This window comes from Sminthopsis crassicaudata, chromosome 2, assembly GCF_048593235.1.
Source record: "Sminthopsis crassicaudata isolate SCR6 chromosome 2, ASM4859323v1, whole genome shotgun sequence".
In the NCBI taxonomy this organism is placed as follows: Eukaryota; Metazoa; Chordata; class Mammalia; order Dasyuromorphia; family Dasyuridae; genus Sminthopsis; species Sminthopsis crassicaudata.
This window is the reverse complement of record NC_133618.1, coordinates 121,264,905-121,281,883: the sequence shown is the minus strand read 5'-3', so window position 1 is coordinate 121,281,883 and position 16,979 is coordinate 121,264,905. Positions and strand designations below refer to the sequence as shown.

General features: G+C 33.4%; 1 protein-coding gene across 1 annotated transcript in view; it reads left to right on the top strand.

Moving 5' to 3' along the window:
• Positions 1–15,182, top strand: part of GMCL1 (germ cell-less 1, spermatogenesis associated) — a 30,565-nt gene extending 15,383 nt beyond the window's left edge. Inside the window, exons 9-14 of the mRNA XM_074287118.1 lie at positions 7,217–7,354; positions 9,268–9,337; positions 10,182–10,257; positions 10,755–10,900; positions 11,733–11,820; positions 13,951–15,182. Coding sequence (XP_074143219.1) covers positions 7,217–7,354; positions 9,268–9,337; positions 10,182–10,257; positions 10,755–10,900; positions 11,733–11,820; positions 13,951–14,079 — 647 coding nt within the window. The 3' untranslated portion in view covers positions 14,080–15,182. The remainder of the gene's footprint in view (positions 1–7,216; positions 7,355–9,267; positions 9,338–10,181; positions 10,258–10,754; positions 10,901–11,732; positions 11,821–13,950) is intronic.
• The last annotated feature ends 1,797 nt before the right edge of the window (positions 15,183–16,979 follow it).

Sequence of the window (16,979 nt, the reverse complement as noted above, 5' to 3'; positions counted from 1 at the left end):
TATTAAATAAAAATTTTAAAAATGAATTCTTGCAAAATTAGAAAAACCTGTTTTTGGTGATGAGAAAAATGGCAACTATGATGGAATTACTTTTTACTTTATGGCAATCTAGAATGAAGATTCCTAACCCAGGTATCATTGAACTTGTTTTTAAAATATTTTAATAACTTTCAGTAGCATTGTTTTCCTTCTTAGAAGAGGTCCATTAGAAAAAACTTATTGTGGTAGGTCCATGACATACAAAAATGATAAAAACTCAACCCTGGTCTAGAATGTTTTGTAATATATTTTGTAATAAAATCATTTTTATCAGAGTAACCAGCTGGTGAAATACTGGAAGTTTTGGAGTTAAAGATGAGAAGTTGGGAAAAAAGGTGTTTTCCAGCCCTTAGAGCCACATGTTTTTCCATTCCCATTGTCTTATTTTATATTTTGTTCTTCATTTCTTTGATATGTTATGGGTTACTATGTTTTATAGTTAACTCTTAATTTGTCCCATTTATCTACTAGATTGTAAGCTTTATAGACTCTTAATAAATGTTGATTGAATTGAATATGTTCTATGAGGATGGTGAATTCTACATTGGCTAAGCTTTGCATTTCTCCCAGTGCCCACTACTATTATTTTACATGGGATCAGGCGATAAATAGTTAATGAATTAAATTGTATATATATAAATTGAATTTTTTTCTAGTGCTGATACATGTTACATGATAAACCTAAAACTCATGAAAGTTTTCTTTTGTTAGCTTTATTTTTCCTTATTTTCTTTATTTTTCTTTCTTTATTTTATTTTCTTTATTTTTCTTTAGTAGCATTTTATTTCCAGTTCTTATTAGGGTAGAACTTTCATTACTCAATTTTTCCAAAATATTTGAGTGCATTTAGTTTAAAGTTGACTTGACCCAGTCAAGGAAAAGAAAATAGAGCCAGGCGATCAGTATATATCTTTCAGATCCATCTATACTTCTTCAGAAAGTCAGCCTATGAAGGACTTTTAAAAATTATTTGTTTATTTTTACATTCTTTAAAAAAAAAAAAAAAGTTGAGATTCAGATTTAGCCATTCTAGAGAGCAATTTAGAATTATGCCCTAAGGTCTAAAAAACTGTGCATACCGTTTGATCTAGCAGTGTCATTACTAGGTCTGTATCCCAAAGAATTCATAAAAGAGAAAAGGACTCACATGTGCAAAAATGTTTGTGGTAATTCTTTTTGTAGTGAAAAGGAATTGGAAATGGGATTAGAAGCCCATCAATTGGGGAATGACTGAATAAGATATGGCATGTGAATGTATTGGAATAGTATTGTTCTATAAGAAATGATAAACAGGCTAATTTCAGAAAAGCCTGGACAGACTTACGTGAACCGATTCTGAGTGAAGTAAGTGAAACCAGGAGAACATTGCATACAGTCACAGCAAGATTATAAGATAAACTATGATAGATTTAGCTCTTTTCAGCAATGTGGCAATCTAAGAAAATTGCAATACACATGGAAAATGCAGTACACATCCAGAGACAGAACTGTGGATCAAAGCATACTATACATACCTCTTTTGTGTGATTTTTTTTTTCCTGATTTTTCTCTTACAACATGACAAATATGTTATTATGTTTAAAATGACTGTATTTATATAACCTATACTACATTGCTTACTGTGGAGAAGGGGATGTTAACAGAAGGAGGGAGAAAAAACCTCTGAAACTCAAAATCTTAAAGAATGTTAAATCTTTACATATAATTGGAAAAATAAAATACTCTTAAGAAAATAAAAAAAAAAATTGAGTCCCAAATTCTGTCCCTCCTATTCCTATTAGGAAAGCAAGCAATATGATATTAATTAGATATCAATTATATGTATGAAGTTGTGTAAAACATGTTTCTGTTAGGATTACTAAGTGAGAACTGAGGTTGTCTGGATAGTTACAAGGTGAGAACTCAGGTTGACTTGGTAGAAGGAGCAAGCCCATTGGCTGAAGTGGTTCTTCCCAGAAGCCCTTGCATTATCCCACGCCCATTCTCTGGGAGGATAAAAAGAGCCAGCACTGGGCGCAGAGGGCAGATCGGCCTGGAGAAGGATAAGAGCTGGAGGAGATTCAGAGCCAGGATTCAAGAGAAAGACTCTGAATTGCATCAGGCTTGACGGGGCTCTCTGCAGGAAGGGAAGTCACTTCTTTGGACAAGAGTTAACAGCAACTGCCTGGAGACAACGGTTCGTTACAGGAAGAAGAATCTGTTGGAGAGATTTGAGTAGACACAGCAGATCTCTTCCCAGAGAGCGATCCAGCAGCTTCTGGAGACGACAGCTCGTTACAATTGGCGTCCACACGTGGGGCAAGGACTTTTACTTATCCTGACAAGAGGAGCTAGACCAGACCTTCGCAATTTGGCGCCCGAACAGGGACAGACACAGTCCTGATTCCAGTGGAAAAGCTTCCGATCTAGATCTCAGTCTCTCTGACCCAGAACCGTGAGTAACGAGGAAACTTTGTTAAAGATTAAGTGAGCGTGCTAATAGATAAATAAGGAACTTAACTTGTTAAGGGCTAAACCAGGAATCTCTTATAGCTGAAATGGGGCAGATGTTAGCTATATTCAATCCCTGGACCTCAGCCGACTCAACCTCAGCCCCAGACGCAACCTCAGCTCCATTCAGGAGTGGTACTATAGAGAGTATAATCAAGATAATTGAGGAGCAGAGTTTACTTGTAACCTGGGTACAGATTGCTAAACTCTTGGCTGCATTAAGACACACATCTCCTTGGTTCTTAGAGGAAGAAAAGATAGATGTAGATAAATGGAAGCTAGTGGGATATGAAATGAAAGAATTTCAAGCAAAAAATGGGCCTCGTTCAATTTCTGCAGAAGTATTTTATATCTACAACATAGTTCAATTAGCCTTAAACTATCAAGCAAGTTGTAGGAGAAGGAAAAGTTCTAAAAATGGACAGAGGAGGAAGTGTGAGGAAAAAAGGAAAGATCAAGATCTTTCCCTAGACCAAGAGGATTTAAATGAGGAATTGTGGTATGATTCTCTTGAAGAAGCTTCAACCCTGCCTAGAGAACAGATTATTGACAGGCCCGCATCAACCCCACCTTCAGAGATGGAGGAAGAAAGAGGGGAAGAGGCAGAAACACAAACAGAATTGCCTGTGAAGAAGCCTAAGCCTATGACAAGATTAGAAAAAGCATTGGTTAAAGCTAAGAGAGAAGGACAGGATATAAGTGATTTTATACATGCATATCCTGTGATTGAAAATATTGATTCTGTAGGTCATAAAATGAGAAGATATGCACCTTTAGATTTGAATAAAATTAAGGATTTGAAAAAAGGTTGTACCCTTTATGGGGCTACATCAGCTTATGTCAAAATGTTACTAGATGGTTTGTCTTATGAAGTCCTAACCCCGAATGATTGGAAATCCATAGCAAGGATATGCCTGGAACCTGGAGAAAATTTATTATGGCTTTCGGAATTTCATGAATTATGTAAAATTCAAGTCAGATGCAATTTGGAAATAGGAGTTAACACACAATTCACTTTTGAGCACTTGGCTGGTGAAGGTCGGTATGGAGAGAATTCGGAACAGATTAATTATACCATGACGATATATGAACAAATTGCTAAGGCTGCAATAAAAGCTTGGGGTGTCCTTCCTGGACAGAAAGATCGTGGAGAGGCTTTCACTAAAATACAGCAAGGTCCCAATGAACCTTTTGCAGATTTTGTGGGACGTTTGCAAACTGCTGTCAAAAGAACTATTGGAGAAAATTCAGCTACAGAAATAATGACCAGACATCTGGCTAAGGAAAATGCCAACGAGATTTGCAAAAGAATTATATGGGGATTAGACAAAGATGCTCCTTTAGAGGAGATCATAAGACGCTGTGCTACAGTGGGAACAAATGCTTTTTACACCCGGACAATGATGAATGTGGAAAGACAGGGTCCCTCATGGCAAGGGCCTTCTAGAGAAACTCGGCGATGTTTTCAATGTGGAAAAATTGGGCATCTAAGAGCTCAGTGTAGATATGGAGATACAGTGAGAAGACAGGGTGAGAGAAGACCTAAAACCCCATGTCCAAAATGTCACAAGGGCCTCCACTGGGCCTCCGAATGTAGATTGACACAGGGAAATGACAGGTGGGGCCCAGCTTCAGCCCCCCAAGTGGGGCATGATGGCAGCCGAGGTTACATCCAGAGAATTTTAAGACACGATCAATCAGCCAAAAGGCAATCAGATGGAAGAAAGGGATTGAAATTAGGAAAAATAGAGTTGTGTGCAGTAGAGACTACCGAGATACTCCCTGGAGAAGTGAAATCTGTTCCTGTTGAGCCTATGGATCCTTTGCCTCCAGGCACAGTAGGCTTGACCATTTCACCTTCTGAGAGTGCCTACAAAACAGTGTCCATCCATACACTGATGTGGGAGACTGGAGAACATGTATCTAATATCCCAGTCACTAACACAGGCAGACAACGTGTGATTTATCAACCAGGAGAAGTAGTAGCATCAGGCTTATTGTTACGGACCCCTAATAAGCAACCTAGTGATAGTCGCCTAGATTTTGACTCCAATGAACAAAATCCAGGAATATATTGGACAGCAGCTGTGACAGCTGACCGACCTATGCTTACTATTTATATAAACGGAATACCATTTGAAGGATTGGTAGACACGGGTGCAGATCGTACAGTTATTAGAGGTGCCAATTGGCCCGGTCACTGGCCAAAGATTAAAGCAGACACCTATATGTCTGGGGTGGGAGGATCAATAGCAGCAGAAGTTAGTGCTAGGCCTTTGAGATGGGTATTTGAAGGAGAAACAGGAGCTTTTACTCCTTTTGTGGTTGAAAAAATCCCCATCAATCTGTGGGGAAGAGACATTTTACAGCAGATAGGATTACAAATAAGCACTTCGGCTTTTTAGGCAGGGCTGCTGTTGAAGGCCTACCTGCACTTTCACCAGTTCCTATTCAGTGGAAGACTGATTCACCAGTGTGGGTAGAACAGTGGCCCTTAAGAAGTGATAAAATTCAGGCCTTATTAGACATAGTGCAAGAACAACTTGACCAAGGACACTTACAACCTTCTCTAAGTACTTGGAATTCCCCGGTATTTGTGGTGAAAAAGAAATCTGGAAAATGGAGGATGATAACTGATCTAAGAAGAGTAAATGAACAGATGGAAACTATGGGAACTCTTCAGCCTGGACTTCCATCTCCTACTCAGTTGCCAAGAGAATGGCCTCTATGGGTTATAGACATTAAGGATTGTTTCTATTCTATTCCTCTAGATAAGGAGGATATGAAAAGATTTGCTTTTTCAGTGCCTAGTGTTAATTTGGCTGAGCCTTATAAAAGATATGAATGGACAGTTTTGCCACAGGGAATGAAAAACAGCCCTACTATGTGCCAAATGTATGTTGCAGCTGCTCTTGCTCCAGTAAGAAAAGCCTTTCCAAAAGTAATATTGTTACATTATATGGATGATATTTTGGGATGTGCACCTGAGGAACAAATGTTAGAGGCATGTCTACAAAGGACCATGGAAACATTAAAGTACTACAAACTGCATATAGCTACAGAAAAAATTCAAAGACATGCTCCTTTTCAATATTTAGGATATGAAGTATATCCTAAGGAATTTGGCTTGTATAAGGAATTCAGTGACCACTCGGGCTGTCTCTTTTGCTGCTGGCATTGCAAATGTGAATCCTGAAAAGGTGTCTACCACAACATGAATAAAAGATAGACGACCAAAAGATTTATAATGGGTCACATCCATTTGCCAGATTTCATTGGGTCTCAAACCACGAGGATTCTTCCCTGGAGGGAGTGTAGGAGCATGGAAAGGAAGACAAGCTGTACAGCTTTTTACTATGCTCCTAGCTTCCTCTCTTGTGATTCCAAATTGTAAACGTAAAGCTCGAGCAGCCTGATGATATTTAGAATGAGATTCTTGCGCTTCCTGAAATAAAGGACTACTGGCTAACATGGTTAGAAGGCTATCTGCCATTGAATTTCCATCAAAAATAGGACCTGGGAGTCCACTATGTGAGTGGACATGTTTCTATATTAGCCATGTTGAAAAAATTGTCCAAAAAATTAATAAAGTTATACTTTAGTCTGTACTCAGACTTTCATTAATTATTTCTCTTTTTGAAAGTAGATTGCATTTTTCATCTGAGTCTCCTTAAAGATATGGTTTATGGAGGCTTCTGTTTGATCTTGCTGATCAAAAACAAGGAATTATTTCTACTTCCTTCTTAGAACTGAATTGTCTTCTAGGATCTCTTCAGGTTTTTTTTCTGTTTGTGATGCAATGGGATCTTTGAAAACTCTAAAAGAAACATTTAACTTATATGCTTTATAACAGTATATCATTTATGTGTCTTTCAAAAAATAATGGGGTTTCTTCAGTTTTGGTAGCACCTACGCATGTGCAGATCATATCTTTTCCTTTACCACAATTGAGTTGCCTTGGCTTTAAAATGAATCACCTGGAAAATATTCATTTTTAGTCAAAAGATATGACTTAGACATGTTTTGTCTAATGATGACAAGCAGTCTAAATTTAGTTTGATCTTTAGATACAGAGTAGTTTGCTGTTCCCACACTAATGCTTTCTGTTTCAGTAGTTTTTGCCAGAGCTCCTGCCCCATTTGGCATGAACTTTGAGAGTCCAAAGTCACTTCTGTGTCATGATGACATATTGGGGTAGAGTCTTCTACCGAAGAGTTTCTTGAACTTTTTCCATTCATGACTCTTTTTCACTCAAGAAATTTTTACATGACATCAAGTATATAAGTACATGAAATAGGCATAAAAATCAAACCTTTACTGATAATAAATCATAAAGAAATTTATTTAAAACAATTATTTATACATATAATTTTACCATTTATTAATGACAAAAGTAAATTTGCATACTAATGAGATGGATGTGTTTATTTTTAAATAAAGAATTAAATCTTGGCAGAATATTTGATAATTCAGGACATGGAACATTCAGACACCTTTTACTGTTGCCAAATTTTTCATGATCCCCACATTCAGTTATGCAAGGTCATAGGCCTACAATTTAAGAAGCTGTGATTTAGAGGAACTATATATTTGTATGTAATCGTACATAAGCTATATACTGTTTCTTGGAAAACCAAGTTTAATGTTTGGGTGAAAGCAGAACAATATTTATTTTATGTTTATGCAGATTTCGAAGATACTGCTTTCCTTGAAATTGATCAAGGAAAAGCTTTTGTACCAGTATTCAGACACTTAAGGTTGCAGTATATCATCAGTGATTTAGCTTCTGCAAGAATTATTGAACGAGATGCTCTAATACCTTCAGGTAAGAGAATACAAAAGAATAGTAACATTAATTTCAGAATTACTTCCATGTTCTATACCTAATTATTTTAACCTGATAATAGATGTAAATCACTTATTAAAGCTAAAAGTTAAGGTACATATCTTTGAAGGCTTATTATCAGATGAAATATCTCCAGTAGCTTTTCATTTAATTTTGATATGTTATCTCTTAATCTAGTTATTTATAACTCATGTTAAGATCCTGATGCTAAGTTCAACATTTGATCTAAAGAATTAAAGTATAATGGTGGAGAAACCAGATTATTTGTTCCATATGAGATATATTGACCCTCTTGTTTTGATTTAGAAATAAATATTGCTTGCTGGCTAAAGAAGCAAATTTTGAGGTTTGGATTTTTTTGAACAAGTTAGTAAATCTGTAAATACATTATTTTTTCAAATAATATTTCTGGAGACTTCACTTTTACTTAATGGGATATACTTCTATATAATATCACCTTAATTATATATTTTTAAAAATTCTATTTTGCTCTGAAAAAATTTTATTTTCTGCCATCATAGAAATACTTAATAGATGATTTTTAACAGTTACTATGGTTAAGAAATTTGTCAGTCCAGTTAGTGATGGATTTATTACAACGTAGAAGAGCTTATTACATTGCATTTATCCTAGTCTTTTGAAAAAACAGGGTTATTTTCACACCACACTGAGGCATCAAAGGAGAACTTGAATAGGGAATGGATGATTCTGTAGAGAATCATCATCATTTCAGAGAAAGGGTAATCAGCAACCTTGATTGATAAAGATATTCCTGAAATGATAATGAAATTAAAATAATATTTTTTCAAGTTGTAGAAAGAGCATTTTCTTCATTTGGACTGATTTATTTTATTTTATTTTTTTTGTCTTTTACTGAGGCATTTAGGATTAAATGATTTGTCTAGGGTCACCCAGCTAGGAAATGTTAAGTGTCTTGAGACAGACTAGATTTGAACTCAGGTCCTCCTGACTTCAGGTCTGGTGCTCTATCCACTAAGCCATCTAGCTGCCTCAGGACTGATTTATTTTAAAAGAAATCATTTGATCAAAGAGCAGAAAATTGTTTTCTTACAATGAATAAAAAAGAATTAGGAAAACAAAGATCAAATTAGCTGTATTTTGTTTTAAACTAGAAATTCAAGCATGCACTGGGTTTTTGCTTATTCAGATAGTTTTGTGCTCATTGTTACTTGATTTAGTTAAAGTAGCTTAATTTTTTTGATGCTTTCACCTTACCTAATATAATGTGACCTATCCATCTATCCACAAGTAACCTTGCTAAACTAGAATTGGTTTATGTTAGCAAGTTATCTTCATCTAGATGTAGTAAATAAAGTAACCACATCATTATTCATGATATCCTGAGATAACTAAGATTAAAAAGCAGGGGAATTATAGATATATTTGTATATGTAATCTTTCTTGCTTTTGGAATTTATGTATCTTTCAAAATGAAGTCTAATTTACCTTTAAGGTATAAAGAATTAAGGCTAAAAAAAAAAGAATTAATTCTGACTCAAACAATAAACTTGTACGTTTTGTTGGGGAAAAAAAAGATTAATCAATTCTTCCTAAGTAATAATTAAATAAAATGGACTTTAAAACAAAATCATAGCTTTTTTATTTTCACTTTTTATTTCGTTAATATGAATAGCTCACTATGAGGGACTTTCTTCTATGACAGTTGAGAAGCTTCTCTGAAACTTAATTATCATGGAGAATTTCATATAGAATTTCAACTCTTTTCACATGCTTTACTATTTTGAATACAATGAATTTGTGAAATGAAAACTGACTGGATGATTTTATTGATTTGTATATTTTTGTTTTCCTTTTAAGAATGTATAAGTCCTCTGAACTTTTCCTCATCTGTTTTTATCTTTGAATTTTAGAATGGTTAGCCTCTGTTTACAAACAGCAATGGTTTGCCATGCTCAGGGCAGAACAAGATAGTGATACAGGGTAGGTATATGCTATTGGACTTTATTTTTTAAAATCTACCTTTTCTTTGCTTTTTAATTATAATTTATACTGATAACACTAAAGAGCCAAGGCTATGATACTGAAACATATAATTTAAAGCTAAAGCCACAATAGTAAGTTTCTGAACATGGTGATAATTTGAATTACTGTTTTGTTTTCCTAATGCATAATTTTCAAATGTGCTGGGAGATTAAATTAATGCTTCTTCTTTCCTTGAGTAATCTAGATTAATAGAATCAAAATTTGTGAGTTGTATTGATGAAAAGAGATTATATGTAAAGTGCTTTGTACCGTGGTTGGCATATAATGGATGCTATATAAATGCCAATCATTATACTAATTATTATATTTAAGATCTACATTTTAAAAGAATTGCTCTCATTCATTTGAGAGAAAAATTGCATTTTTCTTTTTAACCTAATATATGAAATATTTTAAAATTTAAAAGTATTTTTAAATATATGAAAGAAATTTAAGGAATGTTAATAGTAATCTCATCAAAGCAAGAGAATAATATATACTTCTATAATTGGAGGTTTTTTTTTAACCTTATCTGATTCATATAAATCCTAGCAGGTGCAGAATAGAATTGGAAGCAATAAGAAACAAATTGTGAAATTTGAAGCTGCTTATTTAATAAATATGTCAAATCAGATAATTAAATCATAGTACCCTGTCACTCTTAGGTATCACTCTTAGGTACCACTACTGGGAAAATTCATATTTAAATCTAGTAGCATATGTTTCTCTGTTCTTTTACTTCAGAATTCACAGTGAGCTATTATCTGTCATCATCAAAATCATTTGTTATATATATTTCTAGACCTCAGGAAATTAATAAAGAGGAACTTGAAGGAAATAGCATGAGATGTGGTAGAAAACTTGCCAAGGATGGTGAAGTAAGTACCTATTGTGGTTTGTTTATATTCTTCAAATTATTTAACAGTAAAATAGGAAATACGGTATTTTTTCTGGTTCAAAAAAAAAATTGCTGACACATAGGCCCTGCTGTCCTGGTCTTGGAATTAGAGATGGAGCAGCTAGTGTTCTCTGTGTTTGATAACACTTACATTGTTTTTAAATTTACAATTGTGAGCATGTATGCCATATTTCAGGCTTCCTATCTTTATATCTGAGATGTCAAATGACTAGAATCTGCTTTAAGATTCTGTCATTTCATTGGTTTGGGGTGTGTTTTCCCTCTCTGACTTAGTCATAGTCTTTGAAAATTTCTGTGTCTGAATCTGTGGTGGTAAGTCTTGCCACATTTAGCAAGGGGTGGTTTTGAAAAGGAGTCTAGCAACAACCTCAGTCTTACTGTATTTTGAATTGTTGTTGACTTATTAATATTATAAACTTAAATAATAGCTTTTTTTTCTTTTTTGTATTTTTTCAGTATTGCTGGCGGTGGACAGGATTTAACTTTGGCTTTGACTTACTTGTCACTTATACTAATCGCTATATTATCTTCAAACGAAACACATTGAATCAGCCATGTAGTGGATCTGTTAGTTTACAGCCTCGAAGAAATATAGCATTCAGGTAGGATAAGAGAAAGAGGGAGTTGATTATTAGAACTGGCAAAATACCAATTTGGATATAATATAAGTACATCCTTTATAACTCCCCTACTGAGCATCGTGTACAGTATTGTCTGGTCACTAGGAGCTTCCCCCAAGATAGTCTATCCAGGAAGGTGTGGCTCTGCTGAGCTTTATCCTCTGGCAATTGACTGCCTTTTGTAATATTGTTTTGCCTAAATTATTCTTGATGGAACTAGTAAAAGATGCATCATATGCTAGAGATCTTAGAATAGCTGGAGAAATAATCTTAGAATTAAAGGATGAATAGATGGTAGTGCTGTGGGATATAGTGTTTTACCATCAGAACTGTTGATATTAGGCTATCTTCTGTACTAATAAACATAAGTGTCAAAAAATCATAATTATGGCAGTATGAGAATAAGTAAAAATATGTTAACCATATCCACAACTTTGTATAATGCTGATAACCCTAACTTTTATTACTAGTCTTCTTGTAGTATGTATTTGATGAGATGTGAGCAGAAAAATTGAGATATACTCTGCCAAGCAAATCCTAAAGTAACCTGTATGGACATCACAAATTATTTTGCTTAAATCTCAAGAATTTTGTCATGGGGGGGTTCATAAGGCTAAAGATATCAGATTGTACCTTGAAGTCAGATTAATTGGTTCTGTACAATTTTATCAGGAAGGTTTATACAATCACTCTTGAAAAATGCAAAGATAAAAGCAAAAAGTCAAATTGAGGTTTCAAAAAACTTTGCAATTAAAATTCATTAATGGTACTCAGTTTTCAATTTTTGATAAGGATGTTTTCTTTATTATCCTAGATTACGTTTGGCCTCTCTTGATAGTAGTGGGAAATTGATTTGTAGTAGAACAACTGGATACCAAATACTTACTCTTGAAAAGGATCAGGTAAGTTGATTTTCTGGCCTTTTTAAAAAATATGTTCTATTTAATGTTTTATGTGAATAGAAAGTTGATTTTTTTTTAGTTATATAGAAAATGTATCACTCAAGTACTATTTTTTGTAATGACTCAGTGTGCAAATTTTAAAATATAGGTAGAATATTTAAAAATATCTTCTATAGTAGCTAAACTTTGGAGAGGGAAGGCAACTCAAAGTAATAAAATTATTTCTAAGTATTTTTCTTTATCCCAAACCTAAATCTTTGTCTTTGTAACTTCTACTAATTTCTCTTAAGTTTTATTTTTTAAAACCAAGGAGAAAAGAATATTCCTCCATATGAGAGTTCTTCAAATACTTGGAACATAGTTATCATGTCTCCTTGAGTTTTTTTCTCCTTTAGGCTAATATTCCAAGTTTCCTTATATGTCATGATTTTGAGGACTTTTTCATCATCCTGGTTTGCCCTCCTTTAGACAGTCACTTGAGTGTCTATCCTAAAATATGGCACTTAGAATGAATGAATGAAAGATTGAATGAAAAAGCATTTGTGCTTGCAATATTCCAAGTGATAAATATTGAAGTGTTAAAGTGAAGACAGTTCCATTATAATCTGAAGAGACCACATATATTGAAAGGCTCAGCTTTAGAACAGATAGAAAGGCTCAGAATTCCCGACAGGCTAATGGTAAGGCTTGGAAGATCTCAGGAGTCAGTGGCAAGGGTACATGAGAAAGCCTTAGAGCTACTTCTGTTTTAATAGAAATATTCAGGTTGTCCATTCTCTGCTCATCTCAGTGAGCCCTCTGCTCATCTCTCCCTATACTTTTCTCCTTGTGAACTTAACCTCTTCCAAGAATTCAGTTATCTTTGTATAGATGACTCTTAGATCTCTGTCCAGCCTCATACTCTTTCCTGAACTCTTTCTTGTATCACTCATTGACTGCTAAATGTTTTCACTTAGTTATCCTATTATCTTCTCAAACTCAATATGTCCAAAACAACTTGTCTTCCTAAATTTATCCCTATTTTGAGAGCACCACTGTCTATCCAGCCTCTCAAGTTCGTAACCTTTCATACTTTGTTGATTCCTCTTCTGTTACTGTCACTTGCCACCCCACTCAAAAACTATTTTGTCTAGACCCTCGTTGTTTCCTAATTGATTTCCCTGCTTTTTAAGGTTTCCCCTCAAGACCATCATTCATATAGTTGGATGTAATATTTCTAAAGCACAGGTCTGAACCTAACACTCAGAAAGTAGTGTCTGCCTTTGAGATTAAGTACAAATTTTTCAACCTGGCACTCAGTTCTTTGTTGTTTGTGTTTCCCATTTTATTTTATATTGCTTCTTTTCATGGATTCATTTTTCCTTTTAGAAGAAGTGACCTGATCTAAAATCAGAAGTCCATTTCCCCTCAGCATAATAGCTGATTTCCCCATGCCTGAAATGCATGTCTTCTTTGCCTCTCAAAATCTTTTTTTAGTGCTCAACTCTGGTGCTATTTCTCTGAAACTTTCTCAGTTTTCCATGTGTATGCATCCAAGACCCAGAGTTTATGCATGATGCATGTAAATGTAAATATACTTTCCCATCATTTTTTTAGTGTTTTTTCTTTCCACCAAAATACTGTACTTAATGTGGTACATATTGTATGTTTAGTAGAAAGTTAAGCTCATTGAAGAAGCTTTTTTTTTTTTTTCTTTGTGGCTTCAGCATTGTATCTTGCATGTGTTAGGTGATTAATACGTGTTTTAATTGCACTTATTAATTGACATGATTACCAGATACCTCTTTATACAAGTCCTCTTTTGGAATCTATATTTTGTCTGAGTATCTCAAACCATATTTTTAAAAACTAGACCTGATTTTAGAAATATAGTCTCATTGGCCCAGAATATATTGAAATTGTCATCATTTTTCCACCATTTACCCTTAATTAACACAAAATTCAGTTAAATTTCAAGATTTCCTTGTCTAGTGATTTCCTATTGCTTTTTCATTTCAGAGGGTAGACACTATCATTTTAAACGCTGAATCTCCAATTTAATCTAGTCGTTCACCTTTAAAATTTTTGAATATTAAAATTGTTTTCTTTCCAGCTTTCTTTGTAACATATCTTCAAATTTATTTTATTTAGGAACAAGTGGTGATGAATTTGGATAGCAGACTTCTCATCTTTCCTTTGTTTATCTGCTGTAACTTCCTGTATATATCACCAGAAAAAAAAACTGAAAATGGCAATCAACTAGAGAATACAGAAAACTGAGCAATCTGGTCAAATGGAATACAGTTGCACTTTGAAAATGTTTTATTTCTACTTTAATATTATGGCCCTACTGATATATACAAATAAGGTGACTAATAATGAGAAAGGCCTTATGAATTGTAGCAGATGGTATATGTAACTTTTTATCCTCAGTATAATTCTATGCATATATGAAGAAATGAATTTTGAAGCCAAGAAAATTCCTGCCAAACCCAATTATGCTACAAAAATATCAACTTGTACTTTTTCTTTAGTGTTAGCAGACAAGAACTGAAGATTAATGGGACATTCCGCATTTTTCTAAAACTAAATACATACAAGCTTTTTTTTAGATAAAGTTTGATCTTAACCTAATTTTGGTGTACTTTAGTTATATATCTGTAAATTTTCTATTGTTTGGAAGAAAAATAACTAGGAAATTATTTGAACAGCTGGCTGCAGATTTGATGATGTCTTTAAAGTTGCCCTTCAATTTTATCACTCAATCTCTGATTCTGTTTTGCTTTTTCTTGTCTGTGTTCCTTTAATTTATACTTTGTTTGAATGGTTTCATATCCCATATATGCTTTGGGGAGTTGAAAAACTAACATGAGGACTGTATTTGTAATTTTCAACCTGATAGTTTTTTCATGTTGTTTTGTCTTTAGTTTTTCTAGGATTTAAAATCATCAGTTTCACTTTCAAAGAAGCTTATTTTAGGAAGGAAAAGAAATTTTTATGCATCTTATTTTGCTTCTATAAAGCAGTTCTTTTCCTTCCTAGTCTCTCTTTAGCAGCCTATATTGTCTTAAATTGTTATTCATGTTATTTGTGTACCAAATATTACTTACTAAGCATTTTTTAAAATTCTGTGCTCATATACATATACATTGTATTATTTTTTTCTAAAACAATTTTTAAAGCATCCTATTTTCTACTTAAGCTCAGGAATTTGTGACCTCTGAGTTGAGTGCCTTTAAGTTACATATTCAAATACAAATTTCTAGTAAATCCTTATTGGATTCACAGGATCCAAAATAGGAGTTGATAACTAAAGGTCATTGTAAAAAATAGAAAAGTATTTTTAGTCCAAAATAATAAATATACTGTCAATAGTCTGTATATGTTGGGTTTCTATGTTTTTTGGTATCTTGAAAAATGTCCTCATTTTTTTTTTCCAGGCAGAGCAAGTGCGTTGACTAGCCTATATTTTTAATATGTTGATAAATTAGCAAGTGTTTATTTGTATCTTAATTGAGGTACAGAAGAAAAATACCTATTTAGTAAGAGATTAAACAAGCTGACAAAGTGGATAAATCCTTTGAAAGGCATAAATTGTTTCATTTATTGAAACTAGTGTTTTTTCCTTTCTAACTAGAAGTAATTTTATTAATCATCTAAGTCTTCTAGAAAAGACTTAATATTTGTTATCTAATTCTTTGGTAGGTTCAGAAATGTATTACCTTTTAAAAAATACTCTTACTTGGTGTAAATTTAAGTCATTTTGAAAGTTCTTTATTTTTTCACTGTTTAGTATTTCTCATTTAATAAAATATAACTAAGAAGTTTCCTAGTTTCAATCTTGATCACAGTATGTCTCAAAAGAGATTCTGTATATTTTACTTTGTACATTAAATCCAATAAATTCCCAGATACTTCCTAATTTAGTTCATTGAATAATAAGCAAATAGGAGTGAATTTAGGATGAAAAAAATGTTGAAGGAAGGAATAAATTAAGAATAAGCTTCTTTAACATTCTACCACCAGTAGAGGAAGTGTGTATAATACTTGTTAAGTAGAATAGGTTTCCAGTAAATTCTTCTTTGCAGTTATAAAATTAGATTTATTTCTAATAAGAAGAGATTTTTTTGAGACGTTGAGAATTTAGTCTTCTCATTGATTGTAAATATGTTTTGCTTTTATCATCCTATATAACTTTGTTTTTATAATAAAGATTTTTCATTAAGGTGCTACTAGAGTCAACAGAAGTGCCAGCCTATGAACTGTCTTGAATTTATTGAAATTTGCTACTTTCAATCATATATCCAATAGCAATCTGTTATGTAAATGTAGCCTAGAAGAATTTTTTTCCCCTCTAACCTCTGGTTTGGATTTATGACCAATCATTATTGAAGTCATAATAGGTTCTAGATTGTTTCACCCATGTGACCAAATGGTTTAGTGTGTATGAGTCAATTTTGAATCTTTGCAGCTTGATGAGCTTATCTGAAATTAAAGAAGAGTTAAGTAGAGGTAGTAATAGGAGCAAGAAGCCAGTGGCTTATAGACTTTTTAGATTTAGCATCTCAATCATTGTCCTTTCATCTGAATAATGTGCAACATTAAAATTTATATTATATACTCCTTATGAGAAGGTTATAGTAGTAAAATTAGAATGATTCCACTTTTAAGCTAAATGGGGGCTTATGACATACACAGATGGTTCAAAACAGAAGCTATGTATTGTATATAGAGGAGCACTTTGACAATCCCACAAAATTGGTAATGCACATATCCACATTTTGTAGATGAGTCTTTAAAGGATCAGGAAGTTTAAATGACTTGCTACAAAGTTAAAAAACAATTATTAAATGGTAGATAGTGTTCTGAATTAAAAGTTCAGTGTTCTTTCCACAGTTGTTATTTCTGTGAAAATTCCCTATAATGTTGAAACTATAGGTGTAGCAGGAATTACTATAGGAAAAGATTACACTAAGGTTAAGAATACATTAGTGCTCAGTGAAGAGTTCATGTTTTATTGAATCAAACACATATTTTGGGTGTACATTTTGAACAAATTAGTGTGAAAAAAAATTAACACTTTACTGTGTTCTAGCTAAGGTGAATTACTGCTACCCAAATTTGACAATTTCATTGTCGCGCGCTGCTTTATAAATATTAGCCACTGAAAATATTTATGG